We start from the raw sequence: 19,808 nt of genomic DNA, 5'->3' as shown, positions 1-19,808 counted from the left end.
TCTTTTGACTAAAAGAACTGTCAGTGGTTTGAGGCAGAGAGTAGGGTTAACAGCATCATGATATTGTGTGTCTTTTGACTAAAAGAACTGTCAGTGGTTTGAGGCAGAGAGTAGGGTTAACAGCATCATGATATTGTGTGTCTTTTGACTATAAGAACTTTCAGTGGTTTGAGGCAGAGATTAGGGTTAACAGCATCATGATATTGTTTGTCTTTTGACTAAAAGAACTTTCAGTGGTTTGAGGCAGAGAGTAGGGTTAACATCATCATGATATTGTGTGTCTTTTGACTAAAAGAACTTTCAGTGGTTTGAGGCAGAGAGTAGGGTTAACAGCATCATGATATTGTGTGTCTTTTGACTAAAAGAACTTTCAGTGGTTTGAGGCAGAGAGTAGGGTTAACAGCATCATGATATTGTGTGTCTTTTGACTAAAATAACTTTCAGTGGTTTGAGGCAGAGAGTAGGGTTAACAGCATCATGATATTGTGCAGTAGGTATGCAGATGAAATTACAGTGAGCTCCAAAAGTATTGGGACAGTGACACATTTGTCGTTGTTTTGGCTCTGTACTCCAGCACTTTGGATTTGAAATGATACAATGACTATGAGGTTAAACTGCAGACTGTCAGCTATAATTTGTGGATATTTTTTTGAGTCACAATTATTTTAAATAAGAATAGAATATGTTTCTAAACACTTCTACATTAATGTGTATGTTGCCATGATTAGCGGGAGTATGATATTTAGCGGGAGTATGTCTCACTCATCATTATTCACGATTCATTCAAGATTATCCATAGGCTAATCATGGAAACATCCACATTAATGTAGAAGTGATTAGAAACATATTATATTCTTATTAACAACAAAAGTGACTCCAAAATGACACCATACATTATTTACCATTAATTTATATTGGGCACAAAATAATCTGAAACACAACCAAAACAAATAGCAAATGCATCCAACCAATTATTTTAGTCACAAGCTTGATATTGTCATTGCGTTCTATGAATATGGGACCAAATGCTTAACGTGTTACTACTTTAATACACATAAGTGAATTTGTCCCAATACTTTTGGTCCAATAAAAGGGGGAGACCATGTACAAAAAGTGCTTTAATTTCTAAACGGTTCTCCCAATATGGATGAAAATACCTTCAAATTAAAGCTGGCAGTATGCACTTTAACCTCATAACCATTGTATAATTTCCAATCCAAAAGCTGGAGTACAGAGCCAAAACGATAACAAATGTGTGACTGTCCCAATACTTTTGTAGCTGACTGTATGTCTCATTTTAACAGCCTGATATTCACTCATATATTTGAAACATTTCAGGTTTGTTGATAGGTCCACCCACCAACTCAACCCCGGGTCCCACCAACACCAACTGCCTGGCCCCTCCAGTCCTCACACTCACCATCCTGCGGTCTTATCCCTAAAGACCAGCACACCCCTGAATCATCCCAGTCACACTCCTGTAGTAAACATAGACCAACACCCAGGTAAATGACACCTACTAACTACAGGTATCTCATATGTTCGCTGCATCTATTAGGTGTTAATGTGCTAAGTTGGTGATATCCTTCATTGGCATGTCAAAAGTGACATTCGATAATGCATCACAGAGATCTACATAGAATTACACCTGCACCTACAAAGGGGCTTCGCTTATTGACTGTGGAAATGTGCCTGGGGAAAGAAAACAATGGTACAATTCCTCCGGGAAATTTCTACTCCGCAATGAGAGTTATTGTTTGTTTTATTATGAAAAAGTCTATTAAAGAATTGTGTGGGTGGTTTGACATTCTGTAGGTTGATCTTGGCTTATTTCTATCAGTTGTGCAGCTGGTGGCTGATGTTCTTCTACGTAGGAAAGAAGAAGCAGCTTCACTATCAATCATAGCTTAAAATAGATATCACTTTTTTCCTACTGGACAGCAGCACTTAATGTTGACAAGGTGTTCACACAAGCACGCTGTGCACCATTTCTATTGTTTTTATATATCAGATGAATAATAGTTCTTCAATAAGATGCCATGGTGATTGTAATGGTTCATAGAACTTCAACTAAGTATTATTACTATTATTACTTTTATCTATACCGTGTTTAGAGAAAGATATGACCTCTGGTTTTAATATGTCTATGTATGTATGTTCCTACTGGGCACACATTTGTTGAATCAGCATTGTTTCCACGTCATTTAAATAAAGTGTTGTTGAACCAACGTGGAATAGACGTTGAATTGACATCTGTGCCCAGTAGGTTGCCTGTTTGTATATAATGTTTTCATGTTTATTGTTCACCTGCCCGGGGACGTAGATTATGTAAACGAGCTGTTAGCTCTGGTGCAACGCATCACTTCTCACTTCTGAGACTTTTATGTTTTGTTGTAAATTGTCCCTGTTCAAATCAAATGTATAAATTAAATTAAAATAAAGCCAAGGTGCTTCTGAAGAAATAAAAATTAATGAAGATGAAAATAGGGAAACATCAGAGAATGAAAACAGATACTACAGTCTCCCCCTTCATCTATTCGGAAATTAAAATAACAAGAAGTACCTGTTCTTTTCCTCCTCAGGTTTTAGTGGTCAGATCCAGATGGTGTACTCTCCATTATACAATAATGGTACACATAAATCCACCAAGCAGACGAACTCCTGTCACCTGATGGAGATCCAAGAGTTTGATGATAGCCTTTCTCCAACATTCACAACTCAGAAAAGACTAGACATCTCCCAAAGAGCTCTGTCTGGGCTCACAGGTAATAAAGAGACACAAAGGACAATACAGTACATTACGGATCAACATGCATTCATTTGCATCTATCTTATAATAATGACTGTGTGTTATTGTTGCATCCACAGTATATGACCTGCAGGGTGCATCACAGGATCTGCTTGTTAACCCAGTGCCAGTGATGTCAGAGGACGCTTATTTACATGTCAGTGCAGTGGACCGTTGCCCTAGCCAACTGTCCTGTATCTACACTGAGGGGTCAGCAAATCTACCTCTTTTCTAAAACAGATACTCTGTAATACAACTCGTACAACAACTATATTGTTCTTCAGCTACATGTTCCTTGACATTGACCTGAGTGTGATGCCCATCTTGGGTGAGAACTGTAGACATGAGGGGACATTTAGTAGCTTTAATTAAATAGGCAAAATGAACATGCCCACATCACTTATTAACTGATATTAGTCAATGAACATTGTTTTCATCATGGCAAGTCATGATAATTCTGACATCTTTAGATGCTGTCTTCATTCAAGTCAGTATCATCAGATCTCAGAGTCTAAGCCCACAATGAAAGTGCCTCCTAAAGATTGTATACTGAAAAAGAATTGCAGTTCTGTGGATGCCAATGATATTGAGATTTGGAGGATGTTTTTATGTTTACATTAATTGAATGCATTTGTACAGTTATATCAAAATATTGTCCCTTCTTTTATGGAATTATTCTATGTAAATTCCATAAGAAGCACATTGAAGGCATGTGTGTGTTGTTCTTTTTCATATGTGTGTTGTTCTTCGTAGCATATGTATTCATTTCATGAAACAATGTCCTTCGATAAATCAAATATATTTTTGTGCGAATATGTTGAGGAATCTGATTTGAATTGTTGTTTTTTAATTTTAAAAAATTATGATTGAGCCTAGAGAATATTTGAGGTTTTTGTAAGAAGGCATGTCTATCTACTGTTATACATAAATGTGTAAGGAAAAAAGAAAGCTTGTCATTTATTACATTTAGTTGCATTGGTAGTGTAAGGGCTGTCTCTCTCCTCATCCTCGGACGAGGAGAGGAGAGGAGGATCATCAGACCAAAACGCAGCATTTGGGAAATAAGCCATCTTTTATTTTAACACGATGGCAACACGAAACAAAACACTTTCAAATTTACAAAACAAGAAAACGACGTAGACGAAACCTGAACATAAACTTACATCACTAAACGTAAACTCACGGACAGGAACAGACTACATCAAAACGCACGAACAACCAAACAGTCCCGTATGGTACATACATCGACGACACGAGAGACAATCACCCACAAACAAACAGTGAGAACACCCTACCTAAATATGACTCTTAATTAGAGGAGAACGCAAAACACCTGCCTCTAATTAAGAGCCATACCAGGCAACCAAAACCAACATAGAAACAGATAACATAGACTGCCCACCCAAAACACATGCCCTGACCTAAACACATACAAAAAACAACATAAAACAGGTCAGGACCGTTACAGGTAGATTTACATTTACATTTTACATTTAAGTCATTTAGCAGACGCTCTTATCCAGAGCGACTTACAAATTGGTGCATTCACCTTATGACATCCAGTGGAACAGCCACTTTACAGATGATGAAACCCTGACATATTTAATTTGGTCCTAAACAATAGAAATTGTTAATTATTAAAAAGTAATTTATATTACAGAAGTAACCCCAGTAAAAACAAAATCTAAAATCTCAACAACAAAAAAAAGGCCCTTTATTGGTTGGATGGAATAAAGCAATTATGTATTGAAAGGCATTGAGGGACCATTATTTAGACAGAAACTATAAAATGTCCCCCAATAACATAGACATTGTCTAATAGTCTAATAATTTAATGAGATGATGTATACCACTAAAACACAATATTTTTTTATATACATGATCTGTCTGTATTTTTCAAGCTTAGTTTGTCTTAAAAATCACAGATGTGTGTGTGTGTGTGTGCGTGCGACAATGAGAGTGGGAGCGGGTTGCCTCCTTTCTTTGTTATCTCAACCACTCTTTATCACCCAGTGGTGCACGGTAGTCCCGCTTTGGGAAAACAACTTGATTCAATGAACTAATGCGATTATTAATACTGTTTTCCATGTTGTAATGTGCGCATAATGAACTATTCTATGACAATATTTGTATCCGCATTTTTTATACATTAGATTAAATGAAACATGAACAGTACACCCCTATCCACCTCAATGTTTCTAGACGTCCCACGCTCTGCAGCAGAGCCGATGAGTAAATTGATGATTCCCTATATTTATGATAACATCCTCCTTAATTAATTGCAATACCGCTTATAATACTAAAGCTGGTTTTCTTGTAACATATTTGTATTTTCTCAGCAGCACATCCATCCAACACGCAATCATTGTAGCTCCTCCTACAGAATACTCATGTTAGGTTGCGCCTGGTGAGTTTTATAGCAACTGTTGCCCTGTGAGGCAGCGCCATAGTCACCGTAGTCCTGGCGACTGTAACCCACCAACAACAACAACCTCTCGTTCCATCATTACCACCACACCATCCTCATCCTCATCAACCAGTCCTCAGCCCAGGTTTGAATATACTTACTATTTATACCAGGATGTGTTTCTCTAATTCACGCCAAATGATTATACTTTATAAAATGTCTACCGTGCTATTTTTGTCATAAGCAAATTCATATCTGCTCTCCTTTATTACATGGTTAGCTAGCTGAGATAACGTTAATGTTATTTCCTTCCAGGTAAGTTAGAAAGCAATGTGCTTATTTGCGAAAGTAGCTAAACTAGCAAGCTAATAAATAACGTTTATACGCCAAAAAATGTTTTATGTTGCTAGCTTGCTAACGTTAGCTATTCTATCCGAGTTTGCTGTGGCTCATCGGCCGTGCAATGACAGCTAACGCTAGCTAGTTTGTTTTGGCTAACGCTAGTTAGCAACTAGCTAGATACAGTCAGAGCAGGTGTCTGATTTGTGTGTTTCAATGACCATCGCCAACTTCCTGGTATGATGGCTGTCAAGATACCGCACATTTTCAGTAATATTATACGAAATATAGGTAGTTACTTGCTTTGTCATTTTAAATCAATTCGAGCTACCATGTTCATTCAGTAATTATTGCTAATTGAGGTTAGCAGTAGCTTTTCCCTTTTGTCTTTGCTTGCTAGCATACACTTGGTTAACCAGCTAGCTTCCTTTGTAGCTAGCGTTGCAGAGCAGGTGCCACAAAGGCTTCGGTAGCTCACCCTGTGTTAAGCGAGAGCGGCTAGCCAAGTTAGCTAACTACTTTAGCTAAACCTTTCAATGGCTATTAATTTCAGATGTTTTTAGTTGAACGTGTCATCACAATCGATTACCCGTTAACCAGCTAGCTAATTTCATTAGTCATAACCTATCTAGCTATGGCTAGCTAGCCAGTTTGAAATGCCTATGCTATGGCACAGAGCACTATCTAGCTAACGTTAGAATTGTTTAAGCTGATGCAAAAAGTAAAAGAAACAATAGCTATCACATTGACATTTAGCTACCGTTGTAGTGTGTGTCAGAGAGATGGAATTGTGCTGTGAGCAGGTAGAAGAGTGAAGTTGATACTGTCTTGAAGACAAAGCACAAATAATAAATGCAGTCATCTATCAAATTTCTTTAATTGTCAAGTTACATTAGGCTATTTAAAAACAAACTGAACCTGATGATGACAGGTGTTTTTTTTGTTGTTGTTGTTGTTGTTACTTGTGGGGTTGGGTTGGGTAGGTAGCTAACTGATGGGTTAATGACAGTGTTACCACCCTGTTTCAGCAGCGTTTTGGACTCACTGGTAGTGTTCCCCTGCTCAGACCTTGCATGCATCAGCCAATGGTTGCATGTTGTCATCAACTGTGCCATTGACTGACAGAATTCTATAACATATGACATGGTTGGCTGATAGGTAACATACCTATCCAGCCATTGTAAGATCTGGCAGATGTCAGCAACAGCTGGACAGAGGCGCCCACTGATTCCACCAAGCAGGGGAAATTTGGCCTAAAACTTACTGCAAATGACAGTCATGTCTCTTTATCTCACAGACATTCATGGCACGGAATACGAGGTTCATAACTTTTGAATAATCAATTCTAACTGGGATTGTACCTGGGGTTTTCAGGTGTCATTTTGTTAGGCCAACATTCTCTGACCCTCCTTGAAAACGGAGAGCAGTATAGAGTCGCTGGGACAATGAAAGGGGCAGCAGACAGTCAGGTTCTTAAAGTGGGAATTATTATTGTATCTGGAATAGACTGGGTGGCTTTGTAGTAATTATCAGGGCTATATCCCAGTTCTCTCCACCAAAGCATCATTAAAAAGGCTTTGAACACCCTTTTTACTCTCTCAAACCTCTGCAATTTGCATTAAGGTGGACCACACGTTTTATTAATCTGCAACATGGAAATATCCTAGCCATCTTTGCACTGAATGCTAGTTTGGTGTTTGCTCAGTCAAGAGTGGTGTATAGGCCTGCTGCCCAGATAAAAACATAAAATATCCTCTCATGCTACTCCTTACCGACAGACAATTTTTTACTTGATCAATTATAGGCTACATTATTGTATAGTTGTTCACAGCAAATTGTGAATGAAAGTGTAGAGACACATGGATCTATATATATTATCAGTTTCCTCCTAGTGATCTTGAGGCTCTTATGCCTTCTTGGATGATCATTATAGATGGATTTGGACCCCTGTGCGAGGAAGGGAAAGCACCAGGTTTCTTTATGTTGCATTATCCTTCTTTACAGTCAGGTCCACTGGGAGTTCTCTGCAGCCAGCCGGAGCCCTCTGGTCCTGCTAGGGGAGAGGAACAGGTGTGTGTGGAGATGTGGGACAGGTGCACAGTGGGTCTTGGTGGGTCTCCTGACCCTAATTGTTTTTGAGCTCCCTCACATTACCTTCTCCTGACAAACAAGCCAAGAAATGACTGTTATAGTGCCTTCAGAGAGTATTCACACCCCGTGACTTTTTCCACATTTTGTTATTACAAAATGGGATTAAAATGTAGTTGATTGTCTTTTTTTGTGTCAACAATCGACACAAAATGCTCTAATGTGAAAGTGGAAGAAAAATTCTAAACTTTGTAAAACAGAATAATAGTGTGTGTGTGATATATATATCACACACACACACACACAGTTGAAGTCGGAATTTTACATACACTTAGGATGGAGTCTTTAAAACTCGGTTTTTAACCACTCCACACATTTCTTGTTAACAAACTATCGTTTTGGCAAGTCGGTTAGGACATCTACTTTGTGCATAACACAAGTAATTTTTCCAACAATTGTTTACAGACAGATTATTTCACCTATAATTCACTGTATCACAATTCCAGTGGTTCAGAAGTTTACATACACTAAGTTGACTGTGCCTTTAAACAGCTTAGAAAATTCCAGAAAATGGTGTCATGGATTTAGAAGCTTCTGATAGGCTAATTGACTTAATTTGAGTCAATTGGAGGTGTACCTGTGGATGTATTTCAGGGCCTACCTTCAAACTCAGCACCTCCTTGCTTGACATCATGGGAAACTCAAAAGAAATCATCCAAGACCTCAGAAAACAAATTGTAGACCTCCACAAGTCTGGTTCATCCTTGGGAGCAATTTCCAAACGCCTGAAGGTACCACGTTCATCTGTACAAACAATAGTACGCAAGTATTAACAACATGGGACCACGCAGCCGTCATACCGCTCGGGAAGGAGACGCGTTCTGTCTCCTGGAGATGAACGTACTTTGGTGCGAAAAGTGCAAAACAATCCTAGAACAACAGCAAAGGACCTTGTGAAGATGCTGGAGAAAAAAGGTACAAAAGTATCTATATCCACAGTAAAACAAGTCCTATATTGACATAACCTGAAAGGCCGCCAAGCAAGGAAGAAGCCACTGCTCCAAAACCGCCCTAAAAAAGCCAGATTATGGTTTGCAACTGCACATGGGGACAAAGATCATACTTTTTGAAGAAATGTCCTCTGGTCTGATGAAACAAAAATAGAACTGTTTGGTCATAATGACCATCGTTTGGAGGAAAAAGGGGGAGGCATCCCAATCGTGAAGCACGGGGGTGGCAGCATCATGTCGTGGGGGTGCTTTGCTGTGGGAGGGACTGGTGCACTTCACAAAATAGATGGCATCATGAAGAAAGAAAAATTATGTGGATATATTGAAGCAACATCTCAAGACATCAGTCAGGATGTTAAAGCTTGGTCGCAAATGGGTCTTCCAAATGGACAATGACCCCAAGCATACTTCCAGAGTTGTGGCAAAAATGGCTTAAGGACAACAAAGTCAAGGTATTGGAGTGGCCATCACTAAGGGTCGGCCAACATTCACTCAACTTATTGTGGGAAGCTTGTGGAAGGCTACTGAAACGTTTGACACAAGTTAAACAATTTAAAGGAAATGCTCCCAAATACTAATTGAGTGTATGTAAACTTCTGACCCACTGGGAATGTGATGAAAGAAAGAAATAAAAGCTTAAATAAGTCATTCTCTCTACTATTATTCTGACATTTCACATTCTTAAAATACTGGTGATCCTAACTGATTTAAGAGAGGGAATTTTTACTAGGATTAAATGTCAGGAATTGTGAAAAACTGAGTTTAAATGTATTTGGCTATGGTGTATGTAAACTTCCGACTTCAACTGTGTGTATATGTAGGTTTGTACAGTGACTTGCAAAAATGTTCACCCCCCCTTGGCATTTTTCCTGTTTTGTTGCCTTACAACCTGGAATTAAAATAGATTTTTTGGGGGGGTTGTATCATTTGATGTACACAACTTGCCTACCACTTTGAAGATGCAAAATATTTTTGGGTGTGAAAAAAAAAACAGAACTTGAGCGTGCTTACCTATTCACCCCTCTCCCCAAAGTCAATACTTTGTAGAGCCACCTTTTGCAGCAATTACAGCTGCAAGTCTCTTGGGTTATGTCTCAAAAGCTTGGCACATCTAGCCACTGGTATTTTTGCCCATTCCTCAAGGAAAAACTGCTCCAGCTCCTTCAAGTTGGATGGGTTCCGCTGGTGTACAGCAATCTTTAAGTCATACCACATATTCTCAATTAAATTGAGGTCTGGGCTTTGACTAGGCCATTCCAAGACATTTAAATATTTCCCCTTAAACCATTCGAGTGTTGCTTTAGCAGTATGCTTAGGGTCATTGTCATGCTGGAAGGTGAACCTCAGTCCCAGTCTCAAATCTCTGGAAGACTGAAACAGGTTTCCCTCAAGAATTCCCTGTATTTAGCGCCATCCATCATTCCTTCAATTCTGACCTGTTACCTAGTCCCTGCCGAGGAAAAACATCCCCACAGCATGATGCTGCCACCACCATGCTTCACTGTGGGGATCGTGTTCCCGGGGTGATGAGAGGTGTTGTGTTTGCGCCAGACAGAGCGTTTTCCTTGATGGCCAAAAAGCTCAATTTTAGTCTCATCTGACCAGAGTACCTTCTTGCATATGTTTGGGGAGTCTCCCACATGCCTTTTGGCGAACACCAAACGTGTTTGCTTATTTTTTTCTGTAAGTAATGGCTTTTTTCTGGCCACTCTTCTGTAAAGCCCAGCTCTGTGGAGTGTACAGTTTAAAGTGGTCCTACGGACAGATACTCCCATCTCCGCTGTGGAGCTTTGCAGCTTCTTCAGGGTTATTTTTGGTCTCTTGTTGCCTCTCTGATTAATATTCCACCCACCACTGCGACCTGTATGCTCTTATCGGCTGGCCCTCGCTACGTATTCGTCGCCAGACCCAGGTCATCTATAAGGTCATCTATAAGTCTTTGCTAGGTAAAGCTCCGCCTTATCTCAGCTCACTGGTCACGATAACAACACCCACCTGTAGCATGCGCTCCAGCAGGTATATCTCACTGGTCATCCCCAAAGCCAACACCTCCTTTGGCCGCCTTTCCTTCCAGTTCTCTGCTGCCAGTGACTGGAACGAATTGCAAAAATCGCTGAAGCTGGAGTCTTATATTTCCCTCACTAACTTTAAACATCAGCTATCTGAGCAGCTTACCGATCGCTGCAGCTGTACATAGCCCATCTGTAAATAGCCCATCCAATCTACCTACCCCCCATATTGTTTTTATTTACTTTTCTGCTCTTTTGCACACCAGTATTTCAACTTGCACATCTATCACTCCAGTGTTAATTTGCTAAATTATAATTACTTGCTACTATGGCCTATTTATTGCCTTACCCCCTCACGCCATTTGCACACACTGTATTTAGACTTTCTTTTTTTCTATTGTGTTATTGACTGTACGCTTGTTTATTCATGTGTAACTCTGTGTTGTTGTTTGTGTGGCACTGCTTTGCTTTATCTTGGCCAGTTCGCAGTTGTAAATGAGAACTCGTTATCATTTAGCCTACCTGGTTAAATAAAGGTGAAATAAATAAAATATTAAAAAATGCCCTCCTTGCCTGGTCCGTGAGTTTTGGTGGGCGACCCTCTCTTGGCAGGTTTGTTGTGGTGAAATATTCTTTCCATTTTTTAAATAATGGATTTAATGGTGCTCTGTGGGATGTTCAAAGTTTCAGATTTTTTTTAGAACCTAACCCTGATCTGTTCTTCTCCACAACTTTGGCCCTAACCTGTTTGGAGAGCTCCTTGGTTTTCATGGTGCCGCTTGCTTGGTGGTGCCCTTTGCTTAGTGGTGTTGCAGACGCTGGGGCCTTTCAGAACAGGTGTGTGTGTTTTATAATATAAATATACTGAGATCATGTGACAGATCATATGACACTTAGATTGCACATAGGTGAACTTAATTAATGAAATAATGTGACTTCTGAGGGTAATTGGTTGGACCAGATCTTATTTAAGGGCTTCATAGCAAAGGGGGTGAATACATAAACACGCACCACTTTTCCTTTTTATTTTTTAGAATTTTTTTGAAACAAGTAATTTTTTCCATTTTCAATTTGGACTATTTTGTGCATGTCCATTACATGAAATCCAAATAAAAATCCATTAAATTACAGGTTGTAATGCAACTAAATAGGAAAAACGCCTCTGGGGATGAATACTTTTGCAAGGCACTGTATATGTATGTATTTATGTATGTATGTATGTTAAGCATCGCTTGACAACCATTTTCAGGTCAGATTTAAGTCCAAGCTGGAACTCTGCGTTTTAAGGAACATTCAGTCTTGGTACGTACAGGGCATTTGGTAAGTATTCAGACCCCTTCCCCTTTTCCACGTTTTCTACGTTACAGCCTTATTCTAAAAATATATATATATATATATATATATATATGTTCCCTCTTCTACACACAATACCCCGTTTTGATAAAGCAAAAGCGGGTTTTTTATGTATTATAAATAATACATAAATACCTTATTTACATGTATTCAGATCCTTTGCTTTGAGACTCGAAATTGAGCTCTGGTGATCAATGAAAACAGGATGCATTCTTGAGATGTTTCTACAACTTTATTGGAGTCCACTTGTGGTAAATTCAATTGATTGGACATGATTTGGAAAGGCGCACACCTGTCTATATAAGGTCCCACAGTTGATGGTGCATGTCAGAGCAAAAACCAAGCCATAAGGTTGAAGGAATTGTCTGTAGAGCTCCAAGACAGGATTGTGTCAAGGCACAGATCTAGGGAAGGGTACCAACACATTTCTACAGCGTTGAAGGTCCCCAAGAACACAGTGGCCTCCATCATTCTTAAATGGAAGAAGTTTGGAACCACCAAGACTTCATAGAGCTGGCTGCCAAGCCAAAGGGAGCAATTGGGGGAGAAGGGCCCTGGTCAGGGAGGTGACCAAGAACCCAATAGTCACACTGACAGAGCTCCATAATTCCTCTGTGGAGATGGGAGAACCTTCCAGAAGGACAACCATCTCTGCAGCACTCCACCAATCAGACCTTTATGGTAGAGTGGCCAGATGGAAGCCACTCCTCAGTAAAAGGCACATGACAGCCTGTTTGGAGTTTGCCAAAAGGCACCTAAAGGACTCTCAGATCATGAGAAACAAGATTCTCTGGTCTGATGAAACCCAAGATTGAACTCTTTGGCTGGAATGCTAAGCGTCACGTCTGGAGGAAACCTGGCACGATCCCTAGGGATATGCAGTATAGTGAAGCATGGTGGTGGCAGCAACATGCTGTGGGGATGTTTTTCAGCTGCAGTAGCTGGGAGACTAGTCCGGATCGAGGGAAAGATTAAAAGAGCAAAGTACAGAGAGATCCTTGATGAAAACCTGCCCCAACGCGCTCAGGACTTCAGACTTGGGTGAAGGTTCACCTTCCAACATGACAATGACCCTAAGCACACAACCAAGACAACACAGGAGTGGCTTCGGGACAAGTCTCTGAATGTCCTTGAGTGGTCCAGCCAGAGCCCGGACTTGAACCTGATCGAACATCTCTGGAGAGACCTGAAATTAGCTGTGCAGCGATGCTCCTCATCCAACCTGACAGAGCTTCAACAAAATATTGAGTAAAGGGTCTGAATACTTATGTAAATGTGATATTTCAGTTTATTTTTTATTTGCAAACATTTTCTTTTTCATTATGGGGTATTGTGTGTAGATTAATGAGGGGGAAAATCTACATACAATACCCCATAATGACAAAGAAAAAACATGTTTTTAGATAACCTAAAACACAATTTGCTAAATTATTGACCTCCTGAAAGGTGATTTCATCTCCCGCTGTCTGGTGGAAGCAGACTGAACCAGGTTTTCCTCTAGGATTTTGCCTAGCTCCATTCCGTTTCTTTATTATCCGGAAAAACTCCCCAGTCCTTAACGAGGATAAGCATACCCATAACATGACGCAGCCACCACAATGAAAATATGGAGAGTGGTACTCAGTAGTGTGTATTGGATTTGCCCTAAACATAACACTTTGTATTCAGGACATGAAGTTAATTTCTTTGCCACATGTTTTGTAGTATTACTTTAGTGCTGCCTTGTTGAAAACAGGATGCATGTTTTGGAATATTTTTATTCTAGGTTAGTATTGTGGAGTAACTACAATGTTGTTGATCTATCCTCAGTTATCTCCTATCACAGCCATTAAACTCTCTCACTGTTTTAAAGTCACCATTGGCCTCATGGTGATATCCCTAAGTGGCTTTCTTCCTCTCCAGCAACTGAGTTAGGAAGGACGCCTATATCTTTGTAGTGACTGGGTGTATTGATAATAACTTCTGTAATTAATAACTTTACCATGCTCAAAGAAATATTCAATGTCTGCTTTTTTATTTTTTACCCATCTACCAATAGATGCCTTTGTGAGGCATTGGAAAACTTCCCTGGTCTTTGTGTTTTGAAATTCACTGCTCAATACATAATTGTATGTGTGCGGTACAGAGATGAGGTAGTCATTCAAAAATCATGTTAAACGTTGTTATTATTGCACACAGTGTGTCTATGCAACTTATTATGTGACTTGTTTACTCCTGAAGGTATTTAGGCTTGCCACAACAAAGAGGTTGAATAGGAATTACTCAAGACATTTCAGATTTTCATTTTTTATTAATTTGTAAACATTTCAAAAACATAATTCCACTTTGACATTATGGGTTATTGTGTGTAGGCCAGTGACAAAAAATCTAGATATTAAATTGTCCATCATTACTGCAGTGCAAGCCTATTTGGGTAGCTTCTCAAAATAAAATAATTTCAATCTTACCTTTTTATAGCATTGCAAGCTACATCAAGAAATCTGTTACGTCATATTCCACTGAATTTGTTGTGTGGGCCCTGATGCGTTAAGAAACCTCTGCAGGCATCAATTCCAAATGAACGGAACAGACTGGCAAAAGCAACATTGGGAAAACAATGAATTTAAATGAATAAATTACAACGAATTAGCTTAATGATTATTTGCACAACCTTGATTTTAGAAGTTATTGCTGTGATCTGAGGACTATAGTTCTAAATCATGAGCATCTGAAAGTCTGTCTTTTGACGCTATTGTTGTTCTACATTGTTAAAATAGGACCCATTAGTTATAGGCTAGGCCTATTTCATAGGAACATGCAACCACTGTCGTGTGTGTGACTCCCTCTTGATTTATATTCAGCCGATTCCTCTCCATAGATGTTTAAGGCAACACACACACGCACCTCTGAGGACAGAGGACAGGATGTCAGAAACGGCTAGTTATCAGATCACATTACCACTTACCTGAAGTCAGGTGTAGGGCAAAAATAGGACCATGCCACCTGTTCCCTGGATCCTGTTCTGTTTCCAATCACTTAAAGAGCAGCTGATTCATTCAATTATTCATCCATCCATTTTCATAGCTTAGCAGCATAAACTGGGTGTTTTGTTCTCTTATCTACATCCACAGCACAGCAGCCTGTGTACACTACATGTGGATCAGACATTGTTGACCGAACAGGAGACCTTCACATGTTTAAATAAGCCCACCTCTGTCTGTCATCTCATTGTGTTTTTACATGACAAGGTGTACTGTATCACTTGTGTAGTCCTGCTCCATAATTGTAAGGGAAAGAGGGAGGCTCGCTCGGGTGGTGCTAGCACATGAGCAGATATAATACATTGCTGGAACTCTGATTTTAAGGTGTTTACGTGTCCTACTCATTTGAAAGATTGCTCCGAAAACCAGGTGTTTTAATCGGCGCATGCTTTCCTTTGATTATGATCTTACGACGATTTAAGATAGTTATGTTAACCACCTTATTGTGCTTAATCCCATACTCTGTTTACTACCATAATCATTTTAAAACCAGATTATTGGTGTGCATGGAAACTTACTCATTGCCACATAGGTCTAACATGATGGTTGCCTTTCTTCCACAGTGTTACATCCCCTCTCCAAAACATGTTGTTTCAGGTCATTCATCAAAACATTTTTATGTTTTGGACAATCCACTTGCTATCAGTCTCATACTGAAAATGAATATAGGAGGCATCAGAATTTTTGACTTCAACATAATGTATTCATTTTGGTTACGCCATTCAAGTTGCACCTTTATTGGCTCTGATAATGTGATGACATCTTGCTCTGATGTAATAGCCCTCCCCATTTCCTCAGCTGTCAGTCAAATTGGGAGGAAGGAGCCAGGAAGGGTGAAGGTGAGGCTACACGAGTGTTGCCCTCCTCAGTGGCCTTTGTTTCTACGTGGCTTTGTAGAACATGCAGTTGCTCAGTGGAGCACAGCGCTTAAGTGGGCCACAGGGGAGTGAGAGCAGGCTGACAAAGTGCCTAGGGATGGGGGGGGGGGGGGTTTCGGGGGGTGTAAGGGGCGGCAGGTGCCCTGTTTACATCCAGAAAGTCATTCCTCTCCTTGTCTCCTAATCATCAGGGGTCTCGTCAGGGGCAGGCTGCAGGGAGCAGGTGGGCTTTGTGTAGTATAGTCAGACAGGGCCCTGCACTTTAGCTCTCCTTTGGCAGAGTGCATGGAGCAGAAGAAAAATGGAACCTGTAGAGACTAGAGGAGAGAGCGTGACCTGCAGGTAACCTCTGGATCCATCACTTAGCCATGTCAGCATCATCTCCCTGGCACCGACTGTCACTGTCCAGTTAGTTTCTGTTGTCTGCTGTGTTCCTAGCATCGCCCTGTGGTCAGGTGCCTGGGCTTTTGGAGTTTTTTACACCATGTTATCAGGCTATCAGCAGAACATATGGAAAGTTAACTGAGAGACATTAAAAGGCCATCAACGAATCAGAGATGGAACAATAAGTGAATTAAGTCATAGGATTTTCATCTTCACCGGATGCTGAGAGCTTTTCAACATGTTGAAAGTCTTTCTGCCTTGGGTTGTATCAACTGGCTAATACATTACAGAAACAAGGGGCATACTTCAACCCCTGCTGCACCATAAAAGTATAGGCTATGTTCCTTCCACTGAGAGGTTTCAGTTTGAAAGTCGTGACTGACGGCAGAACAGCAGCAGCAGAATGTTCTGCCAGGTCTCTGGTTCTTTCTGTGAACAGCATGGAACCACCTGTCTGAATCAGTGTTCAACTGTTTCAGTTTTTTAGCAATGAAGGATGGGGGAAAATCCTATTAAATCCAGCCTCTTGAGTTGAATGGGAATGATGTCGCTCTCTGTGCATTCAGACCACAACACCTGTTAACCTCCGGTATATCACTGAAGATGAGCAGAGAGTGAGAGAGCGAGATGGTGGAGGCCAGGCAGACCCTGCAGAGATGCAGAGCTATTAGAAGACAGGTTAATTAACCAGGAGAGGTTTGGTCATGGAAACTAAGTTGAGCAGAAGAGGGAGGGAGAAGAGGGTGGGGGCACCGCGGAGGACAGAGGAGGAGGAGAGGTGGCTGTTCTATGATTAGCCTACATGCAGCGTTACTGTGAATGTCTCCCTCTGCCCAAGTCCTCATCTCACTATACCTCTGTGTGTTCAAGGTTTGGTCGTTAGCCAATAAAGATGGATTCTAAATCACTGTTACCCTGCATTTTGGGACATCTATGGATGTGATCCAATGCATGGGTGAGAGAAAAAAGTAAAAAAACACGTGGTTTGACAGTGGACATGACCAGATTTTCACAAAATTAACCGAAATGTGTTTGGCAATAAATAAATCAAAAGATGTCTGAATGATACAAAACAATTGGAAGTTGTAAAGAAATCCAGATTTGTGAGAGCAGAGAATGAAAGTGCAGCTCATTAGGGCTGTTAAATATTAACTGGATTTTATTGCTATGAACACAGAGACGAGAACTCGCTGCTTGGACCACTGACTCATACACTACCTTAGTGACCTAAGTACATTCTGTACTGCTGGCCACAGTTGCCTGTTGCATGAGTGCAGCAGCTATAATATCACAGGTACAGTCAGTGTGATGGGTTCCTAGTACCGTGTGACTTACTGGAGCAATTAGGGTTAAGTGCCTTACTCAAGGGTACATTGGCAGATTGTTCATCTAGTCGGCTCCGGGACTCGAACCAGCGACCTTATTGGTTACTGGCCCAACACTTTTACCCGCTAAGCTACCTGCAATTTTTATGGTACTGTGAATGTAAAAGTGAATGTTGTGCATAGACGATTGGCACAGAAGCTTACTTCCTGTCTTGCCAGGATCTGAATGACCACTGTTCATTAGTCAACCTGTATATTATAATAATAATATTATAGTTATTGTCAAATCATTGAGGATTTCTGTGAGTGATATTGATTTTCAAATCCCAGACCCATGAAAACAAAAAGGAGAGCCGCACATTCTAGGAGCTCAGATGCAATAATTGAGTAATCTAATATCCAACGTTTGGACAGACAAGCTGTCTTCATCAGGGTATAATGACAAACACTGCGGGTCACTAATGTATATAGTTTCAAAGGACACACAGGTGTCTGTGATCATGGCCGGGTGTGGCTTGATGTCATTGGTTGATTTACAGATATAAATAGAACATTAAAAAAAACATAAATGGATAGCATATAGTCATACAATTTGGCTAAATAGGCTTACAAACATTTACAATGAATATCAAAATCACAATAATCGCAAGAATGGCTTCAGATCGAAGTCTACTTTGAGACCGAAGGGAGCAAAGGGTCTTTTAAATTAATGATCCAGGCAGCCTCTCGTTTTAACAATAAATTGTCGAGGTCGCCCCCTCTCCTAGGGAGGGTGACATGTCCGATGCTGATATAACGTAGGGACAATATAGTGGTTTGCTTCCAAAAAGTGGGCCGCAACTGGGTACGTCGAGTTTTTGCACGTGATGGTGCTACGATGCTCCGAGATTTTTACTTTTAATTTGCACTTCGTTTTACCCACCTCATTTTTACCACAAGAACAAGTTATAAGATAAATATCTACCTTAGTGGAGCATGTGATAACACCTTTTGATTGGGATCTCCTCCAATGGCACTTATCGTTTGAGTAGGGGTGTTAACCCCGGTGTCCTGGCTAAATTCACAATCTGTCCCTCATACCATCACGGTCACCTAATCATCCCCAGCTTACAATTTGCTCATTCATCCCCGTCCTCTCCCCTGTAACTATTCCCCAGGTCGTTGCTGTAAATGAGAATGTGTTCTCAGTTGACTTACCTGGTAAAATAAGGGTTAAATAAATTAATAAAAGTGCCTTACTCAAGGGCACATCAGCAGATGTTTCACCTAGTCGGCTCAGGGACTCAAACCAGCAACCTTTTGGTTACTGGCCCAACACTTTTTTAACCTCTAAGCTACCTGCCAATTCTATGGCACTGTGACTGAATCTGTGCATAGATGATTGGTACAGAAGCTTACTTACTGTCTTTCCAGGATCTGAATGATCACTGTTCATTAGTATATAATAATAATATTGGCAAATCATCTAGGATTTATGTAATATTGATTTTATACTCCCAGACACACCTTTTCATAAATTGTTCTGGTAATGTGTGTGCAAACCAAATTGAGAAGAAGGTTGTTTGTGGTTTGTTGCAGTGGAGTTTGTTCAGCCACTGTGGTGCTAGGCCAGAGTTCAGAGCTTGTGGTTCTCTATAGTCCCCTCCGTCTATGGCTCTGGTCGTACCCAGTTGACCAATGTGTCCTCTCTCCTACAGGCGCCATGCAGACCCCTGAGGCAGGCGCTGAATCCGCCTCCACTGTCCACACCGCTGTGCCTGTGCAGCCTGCAGGCTCCGCCCAGCAGGTGACCTCTCAGGTGCCTGTCCAGCAACAGGTACTGTGTGTGTGTGTGTGTGTGTGTGTGTGTGTGTGTGTGTGTGTGTGTGTGTGTGTGTGTGTGTGTGTGTGTGTGTGTGTGTGTGTGTGAGATTTGTATCTAACGCTTCGCTGTGTTGTTGCAGGCCCAGACTGTTCAACAGGTTCAGCATGTATACCCAGCACAACAGGTGCAGTACGTGGAGGAGAACAGTGGCGTCTATACCAACGGGAATATGTGAGTGTTTAGTGTTGTTCACCCATTTTTTGCCACCACTCTGCTGCAGTGGCACTATACATAGTTGCTTTAATGTATTCTCTGTAGTCAATGGCAACAGCTAAAGTCACTTTGCAGCAGCATTTCTGCCACACAAACATGGCAGGGGCAGTACAAGCACAGTGAAGTAGTG

The 19,808-nt window shown here is 40.6% G+C and overlaps 2 protein-coding genes across 3 annotated transcripts in view; both read left to right on the top strand.

Annotated features, from left to right (window-relative positions):
* Positions 1 to 3,713, top strand: part of LOC129814214 (zinc finger protein GLIS3-like) — a 31,622-nt gene extending 27,909 nt beyond the window's left edge. The window contains exons 8-10 of the mRNA XM_055867184.1: positions 1,339 to 1,505; positions 2,583 to 2,765; positions 2,869 to 3,713. Coding sequence (XP_055723159.1) covers positions 1,339 to 1,505; positions 2,583 to 2,765; positions 2,869 to 3,023 — 505 coding nt within the window. The 3' untranslated portion in view covers positions 3,024 to 3,713. The remainder of the gene's footprint in view (positions 1 to 1,338; positions 1,506 to 2,582; positions 2,766 to 2,868) is intronic.
* A 1,512-nt stretch (positions 3,714 to 5,225) lies between these two features.
* The window catches only part of LOC129814188 (transcription factor RFX3-like), a 34,659-nt gene continuing 20,076 nt past the window's right edge, over positions 5,226 to 19,808 (top strand). For both annotated transcript variants that reach the window (XM_055867125.1, XM_055867114.1), the window contains exons 1-3: positions 5,226 to 5,340; positions 19,299 to 19,417; positions 19,545 to 19,636. In XM_055867125.1, coding sequence (XP_055723100.1) covers positions 19,304 to 19,417; positions 19,545 to 19,636 — 206 coding nt within the window. In that variant the 5' untranslated portion in view covers positions 5,226 to 5,340; positions 19,299 to 19,303. The remainder of the gene's footprint in view (positions 5,341 to 19,298; positions 19,418 to 19,544; positions 19,637 to 19,808) is intronic.

Source organism: Salvelinus fontinalis, chromosome 2 (assembly GCF_029448725.1).
Source record: "Salvelinus fontinalis isolate EN_2023a chromosome 2, ASM2944872v1, whole genome shotgun sequence".
Taxonomy (NCBI): Eukaryota; Metazoa; Chordata; class Actinopteri; order Salmoniformes; family Salmonidae; genus Salvelinus; species Salvelinus fontinalis.
Note: the sequence above shows the minus strand (reverse complement) of the source record. Positions and strands in the feature narration are given on the sequence as shown.